The sequence below is a fragment of the Piliocolobus tephrosceles genome, chromosome 16 (assembly GCF_002776525.5).
Source record: "Piliocolobus tephrosceles isolate RC106 chromosome 16, ASM277652v3, whole genome shotgun sequence".
Lineage (NCBI taxonomy): Eukaryota > Metazoa > Chordata > Mammalia > Primates > Cercopithecidae > Piliocolobus > Piliocolobus tephrosceles.
In genome coordinates this window covers 43,280,027-43,302,808 of record NC_045449.1, presented here as the reverse complement: position 1 = coordinate 43,302,808, position 22,782 = coordinate 43,280,027, and the positions used below count along the sequence as shown (strand labels likewise).

The 22,782-nt window shown below is 40.4% G+C and overlaps 1 protein-coding gene across 12 annotated transcripts in view; it reads right to left on the bottom strand.

Moving 5' to 3' along the window:
• Nucleotides 1-80: 80 nt before the first annotated feature.
• Nucleotides 81-22,782, bottom strand: part of MBTD1 (mbt domain containing 1) — an 84,505-nt gene continuing 61,803 nt past the window's right edge. For 10 of the 12 annotated variants that reach the window (XM_023204518.3, XM_023204521.2, XM_023204522.2 and 7 more), the window contains 6 exons: nt 18,302-18,449; nt 16,509-16,591; nt 15,867-16,101; nt 15,293-15,370; nt 9,384-9,575; nt 81-3,322 (listed from right to left, as the gene is read on the bottom strand). In XM_023204518.3, coding sequence (XP_023060286.1) covers nt 3,204-3,322; nt 9,384-9,575; nt 15,293-15,370; nt 15,867-16,101; nt 16,509-16,591; nt 18,302-18,449 — 855 coding nt within the window. In that variant the 3' untranslated portion in view covers nt 81-3,203. The remainder of the gene's footprint in view (nt 3,323-9,383; nt 9,576-15,292; nt 15,371-15,866; nt 16,102-16,508; nt 16,592-18,301; nt 18,450-22,782) is intronic. The other 2 variants (XM_023204528.3, XM_023204530.3) reach the window with 1 other exon arrangement.

Sequence of the window (22,782 nt, the reverse complement as noted above, 5' to 3'; positions counted from 1 at the left end):
AAAAAAAAAAAAAAAAAAAAAAAAAAAAAGAAAAGCAACCCCCCAAACCAAAGCATATTAAAGAACTGCTCAAATCCAGCTTAACTTTAACATTTTATTTTGTGTAAAAAAGGGCAAATTTAGTGAATTATTTTCATCTTGTACACAAAGTTATAATTTTAATGCTTTTCACATCCATGCTGAAAATTTGCAATTTGGTAAAAATGAAAGGAACATAAATTTTTCCAAAGAAATTTTTCACGCCATTATATATACACTTCATGAGAAAGTTTCAAACACTTTCTCAATGATCACGAGTTACCAAGAAAATAAAAGATTAAATTTGTACAGATATTGATTTATATATCAAATACATACAGAAATGATGTAAAAACCTTATGCAGTTTACTTTGACCTCTGTCCTCAAAAGATTTGCCCAGGGACAGATGCTTTTCTTTTGTATAAATGACTGTGGCTTTATTTAAAATATGAAAATCAAAGGAAGAAACCCAGTTTAATCACAGTATTTTTAAAATCCCTTCCCAATATTAAAGGATCATTACCAATATATAGCACCATAATACAAATATTGATGGGAGAGGGTATTCACATCACGCAAAATTAATAATAATAATCAAAACAAACAAACACTGAAAACCCGTGTTAGTATCGTAGAATAAGAAGTTGATAACAGCTTTAGCTTTCCTCATACACAGCAAGGAAAAGGTTAAAGAGTTTAAACTACCAAAAGTCCCCAAATAAATCCTAACAGGAAAAACAAAACAAAACAAAAACAAACCCAAGGTCAGCAGTTTTGAACCGTAAAAGAGAATGGGGCGATTGAGTTGTACAACTGGAGTTATGGCTAAGACATAAATCTCCTCTGCATTAATTATTTTTCGGTTCGTCAGCAGTAGGAGTTAGTGTGTGAACAATGAAAGAGCGCTTTAGGTTGTGTTTAGACTGTAGGAAAGTCCTTACCAACCTTCAACTGTTGGTCAAGGGATCAAGACAAGAAACACTTCATGAATTAGGAAATTCTAAAACACTCAGAGCCTGGGTTTGCTATAGAACTGGAAGCTTATGAAACTGGGGTATAAATGAGCATTTCATAGATTACCAGGACTGACTAGCTCCAAATCCTGTCTCTCCTGGTTTATTCAGTTCCCCATGGAGCTCCTAAATCCAAGGTACTGGCAGAGTACACCATACAACAGGCTTCTTGTGCCTGTGCTGTGGAATTAGTCCTGGGTTTCATTCAGTGAGCCTGAGAATAAAGACTGCTGTAACCCTTGCTTTGGAATACTTCCAGGCTTTAAGTTTACGAGAAGATTTTTCAAAGTTAAAGATATGGGAAGTGTGAGGATGTCACATTTACAGTAGGTCCCTCTCAGTAATGTTAAGATAAATATCCAGTAATTTAACAGCTGAATTCACATATATTTGACACATGAGAATCAACTTGCGTTGATGTGATCTGCATTTATGCCCCTAAAGAGTCAGTATTAAGAAATGGTGACATGCGATTCCATACATTCTTACACTATAAAGTAACAAATTTTACTTCCAGTAGCTATTATAAAACCTTATGTTATTAACCCCTCTTGCATAGAATGAGGTAAACCTGTGCGTATTACCAATGCTATTATTCCCAAAAGTAGAGCAATATTTTAGAAAATAAATTGCTGGTTTTTTTTTTTTTTTTTAACGTTCTATGCATTTTAAAATTCAAACAAAAATCTTACCTAAAATGGTCTCCTGGGGCTTTCCATTAACATTTTTTAAAGCATTCCATAGGCTGAAGGACTGTAGAGGTTAATCATTTTGATTAATTTCTAATTAGCCCTACCTATATTCCAGAGGAGATGGTCAATATTACCACTCTGAAGAGGCCAGGCTAAGACCCAGAAGCACTTCTACAACAGATGCAATTAATTCCTGAGAGTTTAGTTTATGAACCTCACTGGTAAACGCTAGAGAGCTCTCATTCAGTCACAACTCAGTAGAAAGTTAGAAAATGCAGAGAGCAAACCTTTCACCAATTTACCCTTGTATCCTTTTTTTTTTTTTTTTTTTAAGGAAGTCATGTGAATTTTAAAGCAGGGAATGTTCAACATGGTCCAAATCAGTTATTATTAAAATAAATCCTGAATACAATTAAAGACAATCATATATATATATATGGAATTTTAAGAAAATTAAATTCTCTTTCAAATTAGTTTTCTACCAAATCCAGGATAGATAAAAGCAGAGCTGGAATGATTTTGAAATCTAAACTTATTTTGGCTTTGAATAACTTTCGATTCGATTCTCCTAATACAGAACATCTGTTTTTGGTTGTGGTTATACCAAGTTGTTATTTCACAGACAGAGGGAAATGGCAGAGAACTGATCAGAATCCCTTTCGTGGGGTATTTTTTTAGAAAGGAAAATAAACTCAGAACAACACTGCATTTTCCCCAACCCCTCAACGTGTAGACTGAGATCCTGTATATCTTGTCAACCATTCCAGTTTAACACTTTAGTGTTAGGATAATTCTAATCATTTTTTTAATTAAAAGAGAACATATAAAAGTATCCAGAGTTCTTCCAGTTTCATATAGAACTCCAAATAAATTTTCACAGAATGAAAAATATTTCTGTACAAACATTTAAAATGGGCTGCAATAAAATGCCAACAAGCAGAAATAATGACCCCTTCCATGACCTATGTGGTGATGACCCCTCCCCTCCATGAGGAGTTCAGTTGCATATTTCTGCAGCAAAGGAAGCTGGAGATGTGACTGGCCTAACTTCTAAAAATCCCAAAATCTCCCAACAGGTACCAAAAAGGTTCATTTGTAATGACAGTTCATTTGCATTTAACACCTATATCCTTCTTAAATCATTTCCTTCAATCCTGCTACCTAAACTTTAATCTTACCAAAAAAGTTAGAATTTCAGTTCTTGTTAACAATGCACATAAATCCAAACTTGGAAAATATTACAAAATTCTTTCAAAAGCTTCAAATACAACACAAAAATTGTCCATCTTTATAAATTGAAAATTTCCCACCCCGTCCCCCCGACTAAAATAGTTTCCCCACCCACCTGAAAAATCTGGAACTGAAATCTTCTATGTTTAGCAAAATGTCCCAGTAGAATAGCCCCCTGTACAGCTGGATTGATTATAAATCAGTCCTGTGTAAAATCCTTCCCCTCCCGCCCTCAGTTTCTGAGCCACCTCATGGCTCTTGTTTGATGTAGAAGTTGGCAGAGCCATTGCTTTCCTGATCAGATGCTCCTTGGAGGAAATTATAATCCTCTCCATCCAGCAACTCCTCCTTCAGCTGCAGTGTTGTCACTGAATGAGAGAGAGAAACATATGGGCATTAAGGCTCTCTAGAGTACTCAGATTGCCTGTGATCTTCATGTTCCACCAGTTTTACAGTTATTAAGACTTCTTCTTTTCTTCAGAAACTTCAAGTTAAATCCCTAAAGTACGAGCATTCAGTTAATTTTAATTTTCAAGTATATTAGCAGTTAAGAAACATTCTGAAAGGAACAGTACTGCATAATGCACACTGCACAATGGACATCTTCAATGAAATGTTCGGAGTAATGGTGCTCACTAATCTGGGATGAGAATTTTGTGATCAAGTATTCACTTTTATGTCAATGTTTGTACAAACAATGATGTAGTTCTTTCACGGTTCTTAGGTACAATCTCTTTCTGAGATGGAGTCTTGCTCTGTCATCAAGCTGGAGTGCAGTGGAGCAAACTCGGCTCACTGCAACCTCTGCTTCCTGGTTCAAGCGATTCTCCTGCCTCAACCTCCCAAGTAGCTGGGACTACAGGCACATACCACCACACCTGGCTAATTTTTTGTATTTTAGTAGAGATGTGGTTTCACCATATTGGCCAGGATGATCTCGATCTCCTGACCTTGTGATCTACCCGCCTTGGCCTCCCAAAGTGTTGGGATTACAGGCGTGAGCCACTGCGCCTGGCCTCTTAAGTACAATCTTAATTACCAACACAATAAATATGACTGTAATATATTATTAATCCCAAGGAGTTTTTTTTTTTTTTTTTTGAGATGGAGTCTCACTCTGTAGCCAAGCTGGAGTGCAGTGGTGTGATCTTGGCTCACTGCAACCTCTGCTTCCTGGGTTCAAGCGATTCTCCTACCTCAGCACCCCGCCCCCCTCGTCCTCTCCCCTGCCCTGAGTAGCTGGGACTACAGGTGCCCACCACCACACCCAGCTAAGTTTTGTATTTTCAGTAGAGACAGGGTTTCACCATGTTGGCCAGGACGGTCTCGATCTCTTGACCTCGTGATCCACCTGCCTCGGCCTCCCAAAGTGCTGGGATTACAGGCGTGAGCCACTGTGCCTGGCCCCAAGGAATACTTTTATTAAAAAGATTATCTGAAGAAAAAGATATAAATCTCATGTTAAATCAAAACATTAAAAAAATTATAAATTATATAAGGATGTAACATACATTTTAAAAAAGTAAATCTGCGCTGGATGTGGCAGCAGCCTGGGCAATGTAGCAAATCCCCAGTTCTACAAAACACAAACAAAAAAAGCTGGGTATGGCTGTGCAAGGCTGTAGTCCCAGCTACTCAGGACTGAGGCAGGAGGCTTGCTGGAGCCCAGGAGTTCGAGATTATAGTGACCTATGATTGTGTCACTGCACTCTAGCCTGAGTGACAGAGTGAGATCCTGTGTACACCTCTTCTCCTACAAAGAAAAATGAGTCTTCAACTCCTGAGCCGAGTGTGGTGGCTAATGCTTACAGTCCCAGCTATGTGGGAGGACAAGGCAGGGGGCCAGTTCAACGCTGAGTGCCTGCCTGAGTTCTTACCGATGACTTACGTTTTAACGAAAACAGATTAACAGTATAGCCATGTTTCTGTAGGCCTTTAGTATGGAAAACAGTTTTTCAGTTTCATATCCCCAAAGTGCTGGGATTACAGGCGTGAGCCACCATGCCTGGCTGTGTTCGGGCTTCTTAAAGTTCCTGTCTGGCTGGGCGCGGTGGCTCAAGCCTGTAATCCCAGCACTTTGGGAGGCCGAGGCGGGTGGATCACGAGGTCAAGCGATCAAGACCATCCTGGCTAACATGGTGAAACCCCATCTCTACTAAAAAATACAAAAAAATTAGCCAGGTATGGTGGCGGGCGCCTGTAGTCCCAGCTACTCGGGAGGCTGAGGCAGGAGAATGGCGTAAACCCGGGAGGTGGAAATTGCAGTGAGCCGAGATGGCGCCACTGCACTCCAGCCTGGGCGACAGAGTGAGAAAGTTACTGTCTAACCAAAGTTGAGCTCAAATAATTTAAAGAACAGATGAGGCGGTCTTTTGTGCTAACACATCCACTGGAATCTAGTCCCATGGTGAGCAATGCTACGTTCTTTCCCAACTTCTTTAGCATACATGGATCTGCTAAATCAGAAGTCAGAAACTGCTTTTTCCACCCCTGCCTGGGCCCTGTGCTTTTTTTGTTTTTTGAGACATAGTCTTACTCCATCACCCAGGCTGGAGTGCAGTGGCGTGATCTCAGCTTACTGCAACTTCTGCCTCCCAGGTTCAAGTGATTCTCATGCCTCAGCCTCCCGAGTGGCTGGGATTACAGGTGTGTACCACCAAGCCGGGCAAATTCTTTTGTATTTTTAGTAGAGATGGGGTTTTGCCATGTTGGTCAGGCTGGTCTTGAACTCCTAGCCAAATGTGATCCACCAACCTTGGCCTCCCGAAGTGTTTGGATCACACGCATGAGCCACCGCGCTTGGCCTCTTTATACATTTGAATGGTTCTTTACGTACTTGACTGAATATTTCCATACAAGAGATTTCACATGAAAATCTGAAAAGTAGATAGACTTGGAAACATGAGTGCAGCATCCTTAAAGAGCTGTGATCATTGGGAACTGACTGGCTACTTACTACCCCCTTAATCTGGGCAGCCTGAGATCTCTGTCCACCACAGAGCTCACTGCTCAGGTTGCCCACAATACTCACACAGGTAACACCAGCTCCTGCAGGCATCTGGCTCCAGAGCAAGGGTAAAAGTTCTTCGTTTTTCTCTATTATGTATCTTTTCATTAATAAATGGAAGTGAGTGAGAGGATACACATATATGGGATGTAATTTCTCTGTAATCTCATACAGAGAAAGAAGTCAATTGAGGAGAATGAGAACTCAGCAGAGTATCTGGACAGGTAGTATGGCATTTAAGTTTTTCATGAAGCAATGGCAGTGTCATCATGTGGAACAATATTAAATTTGCTACAACTTTTAAAGTCAAATAGTACAGTCAAAAAAATACTTCATGTCTTTATTTTTTTAGTAGAGATGGGGTTTCACCATGTTGGTGAGGCTGGTCTTGAACTCCTGACCTCGTGATCCTCCCACCTCGGCCCTCCAAAGTGCTGGGATTACACTTTGTAGAGATTGTTTCTACTCTCCGAGAGGCTGGTAATACTAGTTCTGACTCTCAAATTTAAAACAAGACAAAGTAAAAATGTGCCTGGCCCATGTCTTGATTTTAGTTATATTATAAGCAATTAGTTTAAAAATAATGGCTGCTGACATCTTACTTGCTAATTTAAAGAATAATCTTTTTTTTTTTTTTTAAGATAGTCTTGCTCTGTTGCCTAGGCTGGAGTGCAGTGGCACAATTTCAGCTCACTGCAACCTCCGCCTCCCAGGTTCAAGTGATTCTCCCGCCTCAGCCTCCCAAGTAGCTGGGATTACAGGCATGTACCACCACACCTGGCTAATTTTTGTATTTTTAGCAGAGATGAGGTTTCCTCATTTTGGCCAGGCTGGTTTTGAACTCCGGATCTCAGGTGATACACCTGCCTCAGCCTCCTAAAGTGCTGGGATTACAGGCGTGAGCCACTGCGCCTGGCCGAGAGATGGCAATTTATTTTATTTGGTACTGGTTTTGGCATTGGTGATCAAAAATTTAACAGGCCAAAGACAGAAAAGTGAATACGTTATGCATATAATCATAGCAAACACCCATCAGAGTGTTCAAAGGTACAGCAAATGAGCCTGTGCAGTTAGTTCTTCCTTTCATTAAAAAAATTACTTAATATAAATAAAAATGCTTTTATGAGGAATGACATCAAACGTATGACAGTTATCCTTCAAATCTAGCCAGCGTGCAGTCATTCAGCATGAGGGCCATTTTAACAATACCGAGAAAATACATACATGGAAAGGAAAACAAAACCCAAGTTTCATTAAAGGTGCAGTACCCACAATAAAAGGTTGATTAAAACAGTATCTTGTTCTATGATGACTGGATGGCTAAATGAATGAGAAAAGAATTACTGTGCTTCAAGATTGAGCTCATTCAAACGCATGTTTTTCAAAAAAATGTAAGAAAGGTAAGTTGAGATTCTAAAGCCTATCCTGAAGCTATATGCATTACTGCTAACAACAAATTTCTGGATTATGCTTCTAGTCATGTTAAAATATGAAAATGATGTGCTAAAAAAAGTAACTCACAATAAAGGTGACACATTCACTCAGATGTGCAATGTTTTAATGCAAAGTTTCATTGTTTTCATGGAATCTAAAACAAAGCCTGTCTGGTTAGCTTCACATGAATCATTTCTCCTTTCCAGGCCTTCTCAATAAATGATGGATGAAATAAAACAAATCCTGTGGTTGAAAGTCACTTTCCACACAAATGCCTTTTCTTAGCTCTGTTTTTAGAAGGAAGTCACTCTGTTGACACTAATCACTAACATTTCAGGAGATAAGCTAACCGAAATCACATTTTTCCAGCTACAAGCCCGTAAATAATAAACTCTCAACTGCTAATTAAACCATAGCTTTCAGATAGTTAAGGTAGCAATGCAGTCCCTACTTAGTTTCATCAGAGAAAAATCACACCAAGCCCCACCAGTTGTGCCATAGCTCAGAAGATACTATAGACACCAGTGGAAGAAGGAAGTCACGTAGGAGGCCAGGTAGTTTCCATCTAGTAGGTCTACTCTAAATTCTTGGGTTTTGCCAGTGCCAGACGTTCTGTTTGAAATGAATCAGTAACCTATCACAAAATGTGACATACATCTTCAAACCCAGCCTCATGCTTAAAGAAAATACATCCAAGATCCAACAAAAGCTCAAATATATTTGGAACTCACAATATCCATACTTAATTAACTAATGCGAGACTATTTCACAAATAAGTGCAAAAATAAAAAAACTTAGAACAGAAAAGAAACTGGAACGCTCTTTAGACTTTGAACATTTTTCCATTAAAGAGCAGGTAACATTGGATTTACAATCCTAATTTTTTTTCCATACAAAAGTAGTAGTGTAATTTCCTCTGGATGTAAGAATATCACAGTGATCTTCAGAGAAACAGACTGGGAAGGGGGCAAGGTGGCCTAATACATTGTGAAGGAGGGAAAAGCTAAAGAACACATCCTAAAATGGCAAAAAAAAAACCCCAACCAACCAACAACGGAAACAAACAGGAAAACCCCCATAGGTGCAAAAATATTAGCAAACAGAAGAATGAGAAGAAAACAGAGCTAGGTAACGAAAGTCTCATCTAGGTTTTCAACATACAAGACATTTTAAAGAATGCTGATTAGAGAAAACAATTTAGTCTAAAAGCAATAGTTAGCATATGGCAGAACATATGCCAAGGCAGGTATAACTTTGGCTTTGAAGCTGTATGATCTGATCTGTACTCAGGCCTGAAGTTCATCATGCCTAAGTCAAGTCCTCATACCCTATGATAATACCATGCTTGTTCTTAGTAATTACAAAGGGCAAAGCCTTCTGTAGTCTTCCTTATAATCTACTACCTTGGCCTAACCAATTAAACTCAAATCAAATGCCACTGACTACTTAATCACTATACATACATAATCATGAACTTATGGAAATAAAAAAATTATGCAGGTATTCAATTTCCAAATTTGTTATTCAACTAAGATTGTGATCAATGTTACTGCCAAAACTAAAATTAAACTGGAACTCAAAACACATCCTTTCCATGAATGAGACACTATGAAATGTTATGAACAAAGCCTTTTCTGTCTTTTTAATCGGACTTATCCCTAATGACACACTTTGTTCCCAGGTCAAGTCACATACAATTCTGCAAAGCGGAATGTTCAAAACCATGAAATATTCCAAGTTGTCTCACAATTCCAACTACCCTTATTTGAAGCTCGGAACTATTTTATAACAAAGTAAAATTCCTTCCCTGATGTTTTGTCTTAGTGAAGTGACTACTAAGGACTAGTGAAATGAATTCTTTAGTTGAAAGAAAAAAAAAAAAATTCGATGAGTCAGCATCTGTCATGCCAGACCATGCTTTGTCTCCCACCACCCTACCCAGTACTTTTACCCTCTGAAGTACCTGAGATGCTGATGTGACTAATTACCTGTTTTGAGGCTGGGACTGAACTCTCGGCTAGTGCTGGGAGGTGGGAAGGCCTCCGGGGCTGTCTGTGCTGGAAGGGTTCGATATGGAGGAGGAGTCAACTCTTCGTCACCAGAGAAGCTCCTCCGCACCCCACCTGTCATGGGCAGGCTCGACAAACTGACAGGCTTCTTCCCAATTGGCATCTTCCTCTCTAAATATCAAGTCAGACTAAAGTAAGCTTTCACTTACATGTGTGGTAAGAAAAGTGCATTACATAACTAGGAAAGCTGTGCTGCACAGGACACTCTGAAAAGAGAACCAATTATGCAAAGTTTGTATTTCGGAAAACAAGGAAGAGAGAGTGTGTGTGTGTGTTGGGGGAGATTGTTTCTACTCTATGAGAGTTTGGTAATACTAGTTCTGACTCTCAAATTTAAAACAAGACAAAGTAAAATGAATTACAGAGAGCTTTAAGAACAGCTGGCTAATTTCTTTCAAGAACGTCTCTGCTTGAGATGGGGTAAAAACCCAAAGGAAGAAAGAAAGGGTCTTAAAACACTACTTTTAGGGTAGCATTTCATAGCTCATATAAGCCCAAACACTGGTGGGAGAAATCAAAGTAAAACAGTTTAAATGTATTATCTGGGTGTAGGATATTATTGGTATGAAATGTGCTCCCCTAACTTTTTAGTTCACAACTCACTCTTTTAGAAAACACAATTCTTGTTCTCAAAAGTACTTCCAAATTCAAAGCTTACTGCCTGCACATTCTTAAGCAATCTGATTTATTCTGAAACAAATTTATCAGGCTGGGCATGGTGGCTTATGCCTGTAATCCCAGCACCTTGGGATGCCAAGGCAGAAGAATGAGGATGGCTTCAGGCCAGGAGTTTAAGACCAGCCTGGGCAACAGAGTGAGACCCATCTCTACAAAAAATAAAAAAAATTAGCTGGGCAATGCCGGAGTCTGAGGTGGGAGATTTACTTGAGCCAGGGGTTCAAGGCTGCAGTGAGCTATGATTGCACCACAGTGCTCCAGGCTGGGCAATAAAGTGAGACCTTATCTTAAAAAAAAAAAAAAAAGAAAAGAAAAAGAAATGTATCACACCCTTCAGCTATAGTTTCCTATACAAATATAAATATAATCCTTCCAAGACACATACACTGCTTTTGCCAACCAAAAAGAAATACTCTGAACTCTGCAAATTTTGAAGAATCAAGTATAAGACATTAATCACATTGAAAGCTGAAGGATCAGCAGGGTACATTGGCTCATGCCTGTAATCCCAGCACTCTGGAAGGCCGAGGCAGGTGGATCACTTGAGGTCAGGAGTTCAAGACCAGCCTGGCCAACATGGCGAAACTCTGTCTCTACTAAAAATACAAAAATTAGCCGTGAGTAGTGGTTCATGCCTGTAATCCCACTACTTGGGAGGCTAAAGCAGGAGAATCGCTTGAACTCGGGAGGCGGAAGTTGTGGCAAGCCAACATTACACCACTGCACTCCAGCCTGGGAGACACAGCAAGATCCTGCCTCAAAAAAAAAAAAAAAAAAAAAAAAAAAAAAAGTGGAAGGATCCTTATCTTTGTGACTGAGTTATGTCTGTTTTCTTCCAGATGACAGAATAAACCAAGTAAGAGCAATAAAAAATTACGCTTCACAAAATCAAAACTAAAAGATAAATGTAAGCCACACAGTATTCCTATGTAAAATGATGTGGGATTTAAGCTGTTATTGAGTAGATTCAATTCTCAAGAGCCAAACCAAAATCACATGCAGCAAAAACTTAAGACTTTTTCCTAATATACTACTTACTCAGAGATAAAAACGCAAGGAGTAATGTCCAACTCTTACTACTTACAGTAGTCCCTGAAAATGGTGAGATTTAAAGCAGAAATCAGTGCTGCTTTGCCTGCTCTAGAATTACCACAACTTAAGGAAAAGAGGCTTTTGAGACTAGAGAGTGTGTATGATCCTTGTGGCAGAACCTTATACTTATTCTCAAAAGTGTTAGTAATTATCCATCCTTCGTGGCATGAACACAACCTACAACAAAGCAAGCTAGACCAATGAAGCTCATCGGCTGTTTCTGCACAATAAGCACTACCAAAGAATATACCACTAACAGATGATCTTAAGTTCAAAAAGACCAACAAGCTATAAGATGAAACAACAGAGCCACAATATGATAATCTACCAAGGCAAATGTAAAAACAAACAAAAGGTTTTATAGCCCATCTGATATTGGTATCAGTTTGCCTGCAATAGATGACAGGTTTCTAAACCCCAAATACTTATTTGCATAACTAAAGCTTAGTAAGAAAACTTTCTAACAAACTGTTTGCTGAGTAATAGAAAAAAATTAGAGGCGGCGGCACCATGAGTGAAAGCTGCTGCTTAATACGGCACTACACTTCCTTATCCTCAATTCCAACATTCCAAAAGGTTTTTTTTTTGTTTTTTTGAGTTGGAGTCTTGCTCTGTTGCCCAGGCTGGAGTGCAGTAGTGTAATCTCGGCTCACTGCAAGCTCCGCCTCCCGGGTTCAGGCCATTCTCCTGCCTCAGCCTCCCGAGTAGCTGGGACTACAGGCGACCGCCACCACGCCCGGCTTTTTTTTTTTTTTTGTATTTTCAGTAGAGACGGGGTTTCTCCATGTTGGTCAGGCTGGTCTTGAACTCCTGACCTCAGGTGATCTGCCCGCCTCGGCCTCCCAAAGTGCTGGGATTACAGGCGTGAGCCACTGCGCCTGGCCTCAGGAAGTTTTTTAAAAAAAACTTTGGCAACAAAGCCGTACCTCAGTTGGTGACACCACTTATAATTTTTTATTTGGGTCATTTAATGTAAATATTTAGATACATATTTGCTTTAGAAAGTGCTTCAGTCTGGAGCGTTAAATAATGTACGTTACACAGACTATATTTCTCTTCTAAAATCCAAAAAATTCTGAATTCCAAAGCACATCTGGTCCCAAGGGCATCTAATGAGGTACTGTGGGTCCATAGTTCTTTTCTTTTCTATGTCCAAAGGACAATTTAAAGGTATTAGAGATGATGTCATGCTATTAGAAAATAGTAAAACATTATAGTTAGAGAATATGTTACATGTAGTCCAAAATTCATTTTTTCAGTGAATCCAGAACTCCAGTAATGGTAAATATCACTAAAAACTGGGGTGTTAATATTTCTTCATTAATTACACATTTCTTTCCATGTTCCCAGCCCATTAATTCAAAATAGTTTAAACCCCACAAGTCAGAAACAAATCCTACCAGAGTCACGCTGAAGGAGGCAAACGAATTGTCTACACAAAGCTCACAGATTAGTTCTAAAAAGCAATGTCATAGAGCCACTGAGTAATAAAAACCATTTTTAATTTGACATCTTGAAAAGAAAATTCTGAAATTCCAAAGTCTTATCCAACAGAAAGTGCAAACAGACTTGTTATTTACCTCACAGAAAGCTTAGTGGTCATACCTGCTATTATCAGCCCAATGACATAAATGAAGTTCCCATGTGAATTCTTGCTACTCACTTAGATACATGAGAACTCCCTTTCATCAGGCTGGTTTGGCAATGTTCCCTAAAGTTCTTTTAGGTGAGTATCAGACCTGGCAAGCAGCTGGTGGGCAAAATAATTCTGAGCCTGTGGGAGGCTTGTGCCTATAAATGAGAGGTCAAGAGACAGGCCTGTAGGTTGCTACTTCTGTGTGGCTGACATGGCTTTTGTGCTGGGAGAAGTACCACTAGAGTGGACAGTAGAAATTTTTTAGTTTCCCACTTAACAAGCAAACATCAGAAAGTTTAGAATAGAGTGTATTTGATTCTTCTTGCCACTTCAGTCTCTAGGTTGTTACTGAGGCAGATCAGCACGTACCTGAGCACATTTGGCAAATCAGCTGGAAAAATCTGTTTCAGTTTTAATCCTCAAGTGTACTTTTACATTTTGTAAATAGCTTGTTTTCTTTCTTTTTTTGTTCTTAGAGATGGGGTTTTGCCATGTTGCCCAGGCTGGTCTAAAGCTATCCACCTGCCTTGGCCTCCCAAAGTTGCTGGGATTACAGGCATGAGTCACTGCATCCAATCCAATTTAAAAAGTATCTTTAAATAAAAATTGGCCAGACTACGAGGATCACACCTGTAATCCCAGCACTTTGGGAGGCTGAGGCAGTGGATGGATCGCTTGAGCCCAGAGTTTGAGACCAGCCTGGGCAACATGGTGAGACCACCATTTTTGTAAAAATATAAAAACTAGCTGGACATGGTGGTATACTCCTGTAGTCCCAGCTACTCCAGGAGCTGAGGTGGGCAAATTGCTTGTACCCGGGAAGTCGAGGCTGCAGTGAGCCAAGATCATATCACTGCATTCCAGCCTGGGCGAGAGACTGAGACTCTGTCTCAAAAAAAAAAAAAAAAAATATATATATATATATATATATATATATTCTTATCTAAGAAGGAAATGAAATATGGCCAGGTGTGGTGGCTCATGTCTGTAATCCCAGGACTTTGGGAGGCTGAGGCAGGCAGATCGCTTGAGCCTGGAAGTTTGAGACCAGTCCGGGAAACATGGCAAGGCTCTGTCTCTACAAAAAAATACAAAAATTAGCTGGATGTGTGACAACACATGTCTGTGGTTCAAGCTACTCAGGAAGCTGGGGTGGGAGGACTGCTTGAGCCAGGGAAAGTCAAGGCTGTAGTGAGTGGAGATTGTGCCACTGTACTCCATTCCAGCCTGGGCAACAAGGTAAGACCTTGTCTCTCTCTCACACACACACACACACACACACACACAAAAGAATGAAATATTCTATGACAAGTTTTATGAAGAGAGAAGCTATAGTTTTCTATGATGGGAAATTAGATTTAAAAAAATCAAATATAGTTAACAATATATTTTATATTACTTTGGCTTATGCCAACAATTCACTGTAAGGTAAAACATAGTATAGAAAGAATTTTTTTTTTTTTGAGATGGAGTTTCGCTCTTGTTGCCCAGGCCAGAGTGCAATGGCACGATCTTGGCTCACCTCAACCTCTGCCTCCTGGGTTCAAGTGATTCTCCTGCCTCAGCCTCCCGGGTTCAAGTGATTCTCCTGCCTCAGCCTCCCAAGTAGCTGGGATTACAGGCATGTGTCACCACGCTTGGCTAATTTTTTAGTATAGAAAGCATTTCTAGAAAGATTTGGTAAAGCTTGTTTGCCATCAACTTGGATTTCTTACCAGTATCACTCCAGAAAGTTTTGCTTTCTAAGAAAAATGGGTTTATTAGGCTTCACATCTACTGTAAGCATCAAGCATCTGCTAATTTTTGTTTGTTTGTTTTCTTGGGATACAGTCTTGCTGTGTTGCCCAGCTGGAGTGCAGTGGCGCAATCTTGGCTCACTGCAACCTCTGCCTCCCAGGTTCAAGCGATTCTCCTGCCTCAGCTTCCCGAGTAGCTGGGACTACAGACGCCCGCCACCTCGCCTGGCATATTTTTTGTATTTTTGGTGGAGACAGGTTTCACCGTGTTAGCCAGGATGGTCTCGATCTCCTGACCTTGTGATCCCCCTGCCTCGGCCTCCTAAAGTGCTGGGATTACAGGCGTGAGCCACTACACCTGGCTGCTAATTTTTCTTTTTAAATAAAGTTTTTAAAAAGGATTAAATTTTAGTAGGTTTTACATATTATTTCAAGAGTCATTCACAGGCTCTATTCTTTACCACGTATACTTTAAATACTGTGGTAATCATTTCTCCTGTCAGTAAAACATCAGTGTTTCTCATTATTGCAAGGGTTTGCCTTTTATGGCATACTGCACCTTTAAGCACAATACATAACGCACAATCATCAGTTCTCACAAGAGATAGCATTTTCTGTCCAAGAACACTGTGACTCCAATTAGTTAACAATTAGAAAATGTATGTGAACACCACGTGGTGACCCACTTTTCTTATGTCCTTTGTATTGCTGGGACTTAGCCTTTTTCTTCTGCTTTGAAGAAGCTGATTGGTTTTCTCTTGATGCTGAAAAATAAAAGGGAAAATTGGTACCAGATAATTGTTTACAATTTAGATGATACAGTTGTCTAGATACAACTTAGATGAACTATCTTTACCAAGACTTATTTAAGTACGTGATGCTCTGAAAATAAGGATACTTGTTCCTACAAAACCATAGCCTCAAAACGAGACAGATTCCACTATTTACTCAAAACCATTTATTACATACCAATAAACTTTCAGTCTATAATTTTTAAGTCACTAAAATAGTAAGTCTAGTTTAATTTGGTGACTGTTGTGTTTCTACAGTCATTATGTAACTGACTATTGGATTCACACTGCCATGGTACACATGGTCTGATTCTGTGATATTGTTGTTGAGTCTTAATGTCTTACCTGGCAACCAATCAGACATAGGTATATTCTTGTCCTGTGAGCTCAAAAGATGACTTATGTGAGATAGTCCTCTGGAGAATTGCTGATTTTTACAAAAGGACACCTTTTCTGTATACCAACTTACACTGTGATGCTGGAGGCTGTAGTTGATATCCAGTTAACTGACACCACCCTACAGGATAGAGGTCAGGGGACTCACAGTCTACCCACTGATCATACTCTTCTTCCCATCCATCAAAATGTATCCTCAAGAGACGATGAATAATTCGAGTTACTGTGGCTACACATATTAAACGTGGCTCCATGAGATCTACTGCTTCTAATTTCATTCCTACACGAAATCCGTGATTTGGAACATCCTGACAGAGAAGAAAACATTAATATTGGTATAAAGAAAGAATGCGCAACCCTACTACCACTAAGAAAGCCAAAAACAGAAGCGACAAGGTAAATAACATAATTTAAACCACAAATTCCAAATAATTATTTAACTATTTAAACATAATATGAAGGTGAAGCATTGAAAAACTAGTTAGGAAAAGTATTCATTTCTATTTCATTCAGATTAAACATGAAACATAGTTTGGAAACAAGTTTTGATTCCTAGGTAAAGAAAATATTCATATTGTTTCATTGCTATATATCTGTTTATATTATATCTCCACTAAGAAATTCTAATATAAGGCAAAGACATTTTTATGAACATAAATTGTATTTGTGGGGCATTAATAAGTCCTCACATAATTATTCTGCCATTTAAATTTACCTTATTAAATAGTTTTACTGGTGCTGCAATGGAGCCAGTTTCCCTGAGGTAGTCAAACCATTTAAAAGGAAGTTTTGTGTAACCTAAAAAACACAACTGGTTTAACTAGCAGTTCATTTAAAATTAGCATAATATTAAAATGCAGACAAAAAGTAACAGTACACAAAATCTTAAGAGCATAGGTTACATGATCAACTTTATTTTTTTTGAGACAGGGTCTTGCTCTGTCACCCAGGCTGGATTGCAGTAGTGCTCTCAACGACTTACTGCAGCCTTAACCTCCAGGGCTCAAGTGATCCTCCTGCCTCAGCCTCTCTAGTAGCTGGGAATACAGGTGCATGCCACTGTGACAGGCTTAATTTTTTGTTGTTTTTAGTAGAGACAAGGTCTCCCTATGTTGCTCAGGTTGTTCTCAAACTCCTAGTCTCAAGCAATCCTCCTGCCTCAGTCTCTCAAAGTGCTGGGATTACAGGCGTGAGCCCCTGCACCTGGCCTATATGATTTATACTGCTGAGTGCAATAATTCTTCCATGTTACACAGATTTCCCTCCCCTTTCTAGAAACACTGGTATGCCCACTTAGTGTAACGCAAAAGTGGCTCTTTTTCTGTTTACTACAAGGGTACACTTTTGTTCTTTCAATCCTAGGCTTTAGAAGAGTCTAGCACCTAATACTATGGAGTGATATTTTTCTTTCCTTGCAAGAAAGAAAACTGGCTGAGCAAATACTATGTTTACAGACCTCTGTTATAGCTTTCCTCCTTTCTTAGAGGAACAACTTAATGCTCAAGTATTAAAATTTGGAAAATGACTGGTTAAACCATGAGTAAAACAGCCATCCTTTTATAAGTCCACATAGGGCTGGGTGCAGTGGCTCACACCTACAATCCCAGCATGTTGGGAGGCCAAGGTGGGCAGATCACTTGAGACCAGGAGTTTGTGATGAGCCTGGCCTACATGGCGAAACCCCATCTCTACTAAAAACAGAAAAATCAGCTGGGCGTGGTGGTGTACACCTGTAATTCCAGCTACTTGGGAGGGGAGGCACAAGAATCACTTGAACCTGGGAGGTGGAGGCTGTAAAGAGGTGAGATAGCACCACTGCATTCCAGACAGAGCAAGACTGTCTCAAAAAAAAAAAAAAAAAAAAAAAAGTCCACATAGCTAAATGTGGTGGTTCACTCCTAATCCCAGTGCTTTGGGGAGGCTGAGGTGGGAGGATCACTTGAGGCCAGGATTTTAAGACCAGCCTGGGTAACATAGTGAGAGTCCCGTCTGTACATACAAAGAAAAAAGAAAAAAGAAAAAAAAAAAAAAAAAAAAAAGTCAGACATGGTTGTGCCTTTCAGCTATAGTTTCAGCTACTAGGGAGGCTGAGGTGGGAGGATTGCTTGGGCCCAGGAATTGGAAGTTGCCGTGAGCTATGATTGTGCCACTGCACTCCAGCCTGGGCAACAGAGTAAGACCCTGTCTTTACTGGGGGAAAAAAAAATTATGTATGCCATAGCCTGTTGAGCCTATATTACTGACTCAACAGAGTTTGAGAATACCAATTCATATTATAAAATACACAGATGCTCAGGAAAACTTATATACTACTGTAATTTATTACAGTAAGCTAGAATACAGTACTTTATATTTTTAGAGCAACCTACAGCTCCTGTATGTATATGTTTATCCACACACATTATATACGTACTCAGGAAATCTAGAGCTGTGTTAAATGTTGTAAATGGAAACCATGTAAGAAGAAAGCAAAGATTAAACTCCAGTGTTTATATTAGGATGAAGTACCTCTGGGTGGAGTAAGTTCAATCATGTTAATTTCACAGAAACCGACAGGAAAAATAGAAGGAGAGGTTGCATGGTAACAGAACCAGTCAGATCCGTCTGCTGCTTCTGAGCCATCGATCCCAATCATCAGGAATCCATCAGCTAGCACCTTTTAAATTAAGAGAATTCTAAGTACTTGAAATTAGATACTACTATTACAAAAATAATACTTTGACATTCTAAAAGAAAGGAAAATCTATTATTTAAAGGTCTCTTCAAAGTGAAACATGCTTCTCTATTGACTTATGTTAAATAACAGAAGTTTTAATGAAAAAATCTATGTAAATTCTAGTGTGTTCCAGAAATAAAAGCAGGATTACCTAGAACTGACCTCAGAGGTGTGGGAAAAGCAGTGCCTTTGACCATGGCTATAGCTATCTGCTGTCGCAGTATCATGAAACTGGGGCTGAGTGCTCTTACAATTTACCTATCTAGTTTCAGCTAGGCTCCAAATCCTACTTGATAACACTTTTACTTCTTTCTTTCTGATTTATCACATAGAGTTTTTACAAACCATCTCCACTTTCTTCAACCTCCAACTTCATCTCTTTTATGCTACAGATAACCATACTCCTCTATGGCAGATGCTAAGCCTGGTCCACGTTAAGGGTCCTCTTGTTCGTTTCTTCACGCCTCAAAGACTTGTAACAAATAACCCACTCCCCCTTTTTGAGACAAGGTCTCGCTCTGTCATTCAGGCTGGAGTGCAATGGTGCGAACGTGGCCCACTGCAGCCTTGACCTCCCCGGCTCAAGTAGCTTCTGTCTCTGCCTCCTGAGTAGCTAGGACTACAGGTGCACACCATCACACTTGGCTAATTTTTTAATTTTTATTTTGTAGAGATGTGGTCTCACCATGTTGCTCAGGCTGGTCTCAAACTCCTGGGCTCAAGTGATCCTTCTGCTTTGGCCTCCCAAAGTGTTGGGATTACAGGCATGAGCCACCACTCCCGGCTGTCCCCGCTCTGTCTTTTTTTTTTTTTTTTTGAGACGGAGTTTCCCTTGTCACCTAGGCTGAAGTGCAATGGGTCGATCTTGGCTCACTGCAACCTCTGCCTCCCGGGTTCCAATGATTCTCCTGCCTCAGCCTCCCAAGTAGCTGGGACTATAGGCATGCGCTAGCATGCCCAGCTGATTTTTGTATTCTTAGTAGAGATGGGGTTTCATCACGTTGGCCGGGCTGGTCTTGAACTCCTGACCTCAGGTGACCCACCCACCTTGGCCAGGCTGCCCCTGCTTTTTAAAACTAAGACAAACTTCCCCATCTTGTCCTATTACCATTGGAATTTTGCTTTCAAAAGACCATCTCTTATATTCTAATGTTCCTAATTTCCATTATATTAAAAATACTTTGGCTGGGCGCGGTAGCTCATGCCTGTAATTCCAGCACTTGGGAGGCCAAGGTAGGCAGATCACCTGAGGTCAGGAGTTCGAGACCAGACTGGCCAACATGGTGAAACCCTGTCTCTACTAAAAATACAAAAATTAGCCAGGCATGGTGGCAGGCGCCTGTAATCCCAGCTACTTGGGAGGCTGAGGCAGGGAGAATTACTTGAACCTGGGAGGTGGAGGTTACAGTGAGCCGAGATCATGCCACTGCACTCCAGCCTGGGCTTGACAGAGCGAGACTGTCTCAAAGGGGGAAAAATTTTTTTTTTTTTTTACTTTAAAATAGGTTCAAAGTTACAGAATAGAATAAACTCTATTCACCCAAAGACTCAATTCAAGTTACATATATATATATGCAACTCCTTGCAGTTGATTTTTGTCTTTATCTATTATTATATACACTTACACTTTTTTTTTTTTTTTGAGATGGCATCTCACTTTGTTGTCCAGGCTGGAGTGCAGTGGTGCAATCTCAGCCCACTGCAACCTCCCCCTACTGGGTTCAAGTAATTCTCCTGTCTCAGCCTCCCAAGTAGCTGGGATTACAGGTGCTCACCACCACACCCGACTAATTTTTGTATTTTTAGTACAGATGGGGTTTTGCCATGTTGGCTGGGTTGAATTCCTGGCCTCAAGTGATCCTCCTGCCTCTGCCTCCCAAATATTCCTGTATATTTTTTATTTGTTGAATTTTTGTTTTTGGCTATCTTTTTCCTGCAGTATTTTGCCTTTAAACTGCTAAATTCATGAATAAACTCCTAATTTGCCCAACCCAGTGGCCTCTTCCCCCAGCACTACCCTCCTCAAATTTCAGCCTCATTAAGTATCTGCTACTTGCTGACTACTTTTTTTTTTTGAGACAAGCTTGCCCAGGCTGAGGTGCAGTGGTAAAATCATGGCTCACTGCAGCCAACTTCCATGAGCTCAGGGGATCCTCCCACTTTAGCCTTCTGGGTAGCTGGGTCTATAGGTGTGCCACCACACCCAGCTAATTTTTGTAAAGACAGGGTTTTGCCCTATTGCTTAGGCTGGTAGTGAACTCCTGGGGGCCAAGGTGGGCTCAAGCAATCTGCCCGCCTCGGCCTCCCAAAGTACTAGGATTACAGGTGTGAGCTACCACACCCAACCTACTTTTAACTTTCTGAAACATTTTCTCCTAGGCTCTTATCACATTCTGGTCTACCAATCAATCTTCTCATCTCTCTGATCATTCCTTCTGCATTCCTTTTGGTACTTGCTCTTTCACCTCCAACCTTCACGTTTCTGATTTTAGCTTTTTTCTGTCTGCTTTGATGACCTCATCCACCCCAGTGCTATAATGATCAACTTTTACACCAGTGATTCCTAAAGTTTTATCATGAGTTTGCCTCTCTTCCAGTGTCTCGGTCCAGCATTTTACCTGCATGCTGAACATATTCTCTGAGTTAGTAGAGGTTGTCAAATCAACAACTCCTCTTACTCCTTTAGAGGTAATCAATCACTGTGTTCCACAACTCCACCTCAACTTGCCATTAATCTCTGTCTTGACTTTGCTATCTTGTTTGATATAATTGCTTTCAGCCATCCTCTATGGATGCTGCCCCTCTTAGACAGTAAAAATTTCCTTCAGTCCGGTCTCTGTTCAGGCCAGAACCTTTACACCAAGTTATCCTGTCTACTAAAGAACTCTCAGATGACTTGACCAAGTGTTTAAAGCCTGTAATACTGGTTCCACACTATCTTTTGGTCTCTTCCCCCAAGTTCCTTTCTCTGGTTATTTCTATATGGTAAACATGTACACTGAATTTACTACACTCAAGTTTGACAGCTTTGCCTAAGACCTCTGGACAGAACTACCCCACTTACATGGGATTCCTTTCTTCATTCTTCTAAATACAGGTGACTGGACTAAGGACTTGTATGTATCACATATGGAACCAAACTAAAGGCTTAGCTCAGCTATTCAGACTCTTTCTCAGTAATTAGAATTAACAGACACAGAGACTGCTGTCACATGGGTGGCAGCTGGAACTGAAAGGATCCTCCCACCTCAGCCTCCCAAAGTGCTGGAATTGCAGGCATGAGCCACCAAGCTTCGCCTTGACTGTGATTCTGGTCATGTAGACATGGAGTAGATCGTGCGAATCTATGTGATTTTTGTTGTTGTTGTTATTTGAGATGGAGTCTCACTCTATGCCTAGGCCGAAGTGCAGTGGCTGGATCTCAGCTCACTGCAACCTCCACCTCCCGGGTTCAAGCGATTCTCTTGCCTCAGCCTTTCGAGTAGCTGGGATTACAAGCACACACCACCATACCTGGCTAATTTTTGTATGGAGATGGGGTTTCATCATGTTTGCCAGGCTGGTCTTGACCTCCTGACCTCAAGTGATCCACCCGCCTTGGCCTCCCAAAGTGCTGGGATTACAGGTGTAAGGCATCGCACCAAGCCTTTATTTTTTCTTTTTTTTTGAGACATTTTGCTCTTGTTGCCCAGGCTGGAGTGCAATGGCACGATCTCAGCTCACTGCAACCTCTGTGTCCCAGGTTCAAGCAATTCTCCTGCCTCAGCCTCCCAAGTTACTGGGATTACAGGCGCCCGCCCCCAGGCCCAGCTAATTTTTTTTTATTTTTCGTTTCATCATGTTGGCCAAGCTGGTCTTGAACTCCTGACCTCGTGATCCACCCTTCTAAAGTGCTAGAATTACAGGTGTGAGCCACTCGGCCTGGCCTTTTTTTTTTTTTTTCTTTTTAACATGATAAAGGTGTTTCAGGAATCAGTGTTTTAAATTTTTTTTTATTTTTTTGAGACAGTCTTGCTCTGTTGCCTAGGATGGAGTGCAGTGGTGCAATCTCAGCTCACTGCAACCTCCCCTTCCTGGGTTCAAGCAATTCTTCTGCCTCAGCTTCCCGAGTAGTTGGAACTACAGGCGCCTGCCACCATGCCCAGCTAATTTTTGTGTTTTTAGTAGAGATGAGGTCTCACCATATTGGCCAGGCTGGTCTCGAACTCCTGACCTTGTGATCTGCTTGCCTTGGCCTGTTTTAATTTTTTTTTTTTTTTTTTTTTTTTTTTTT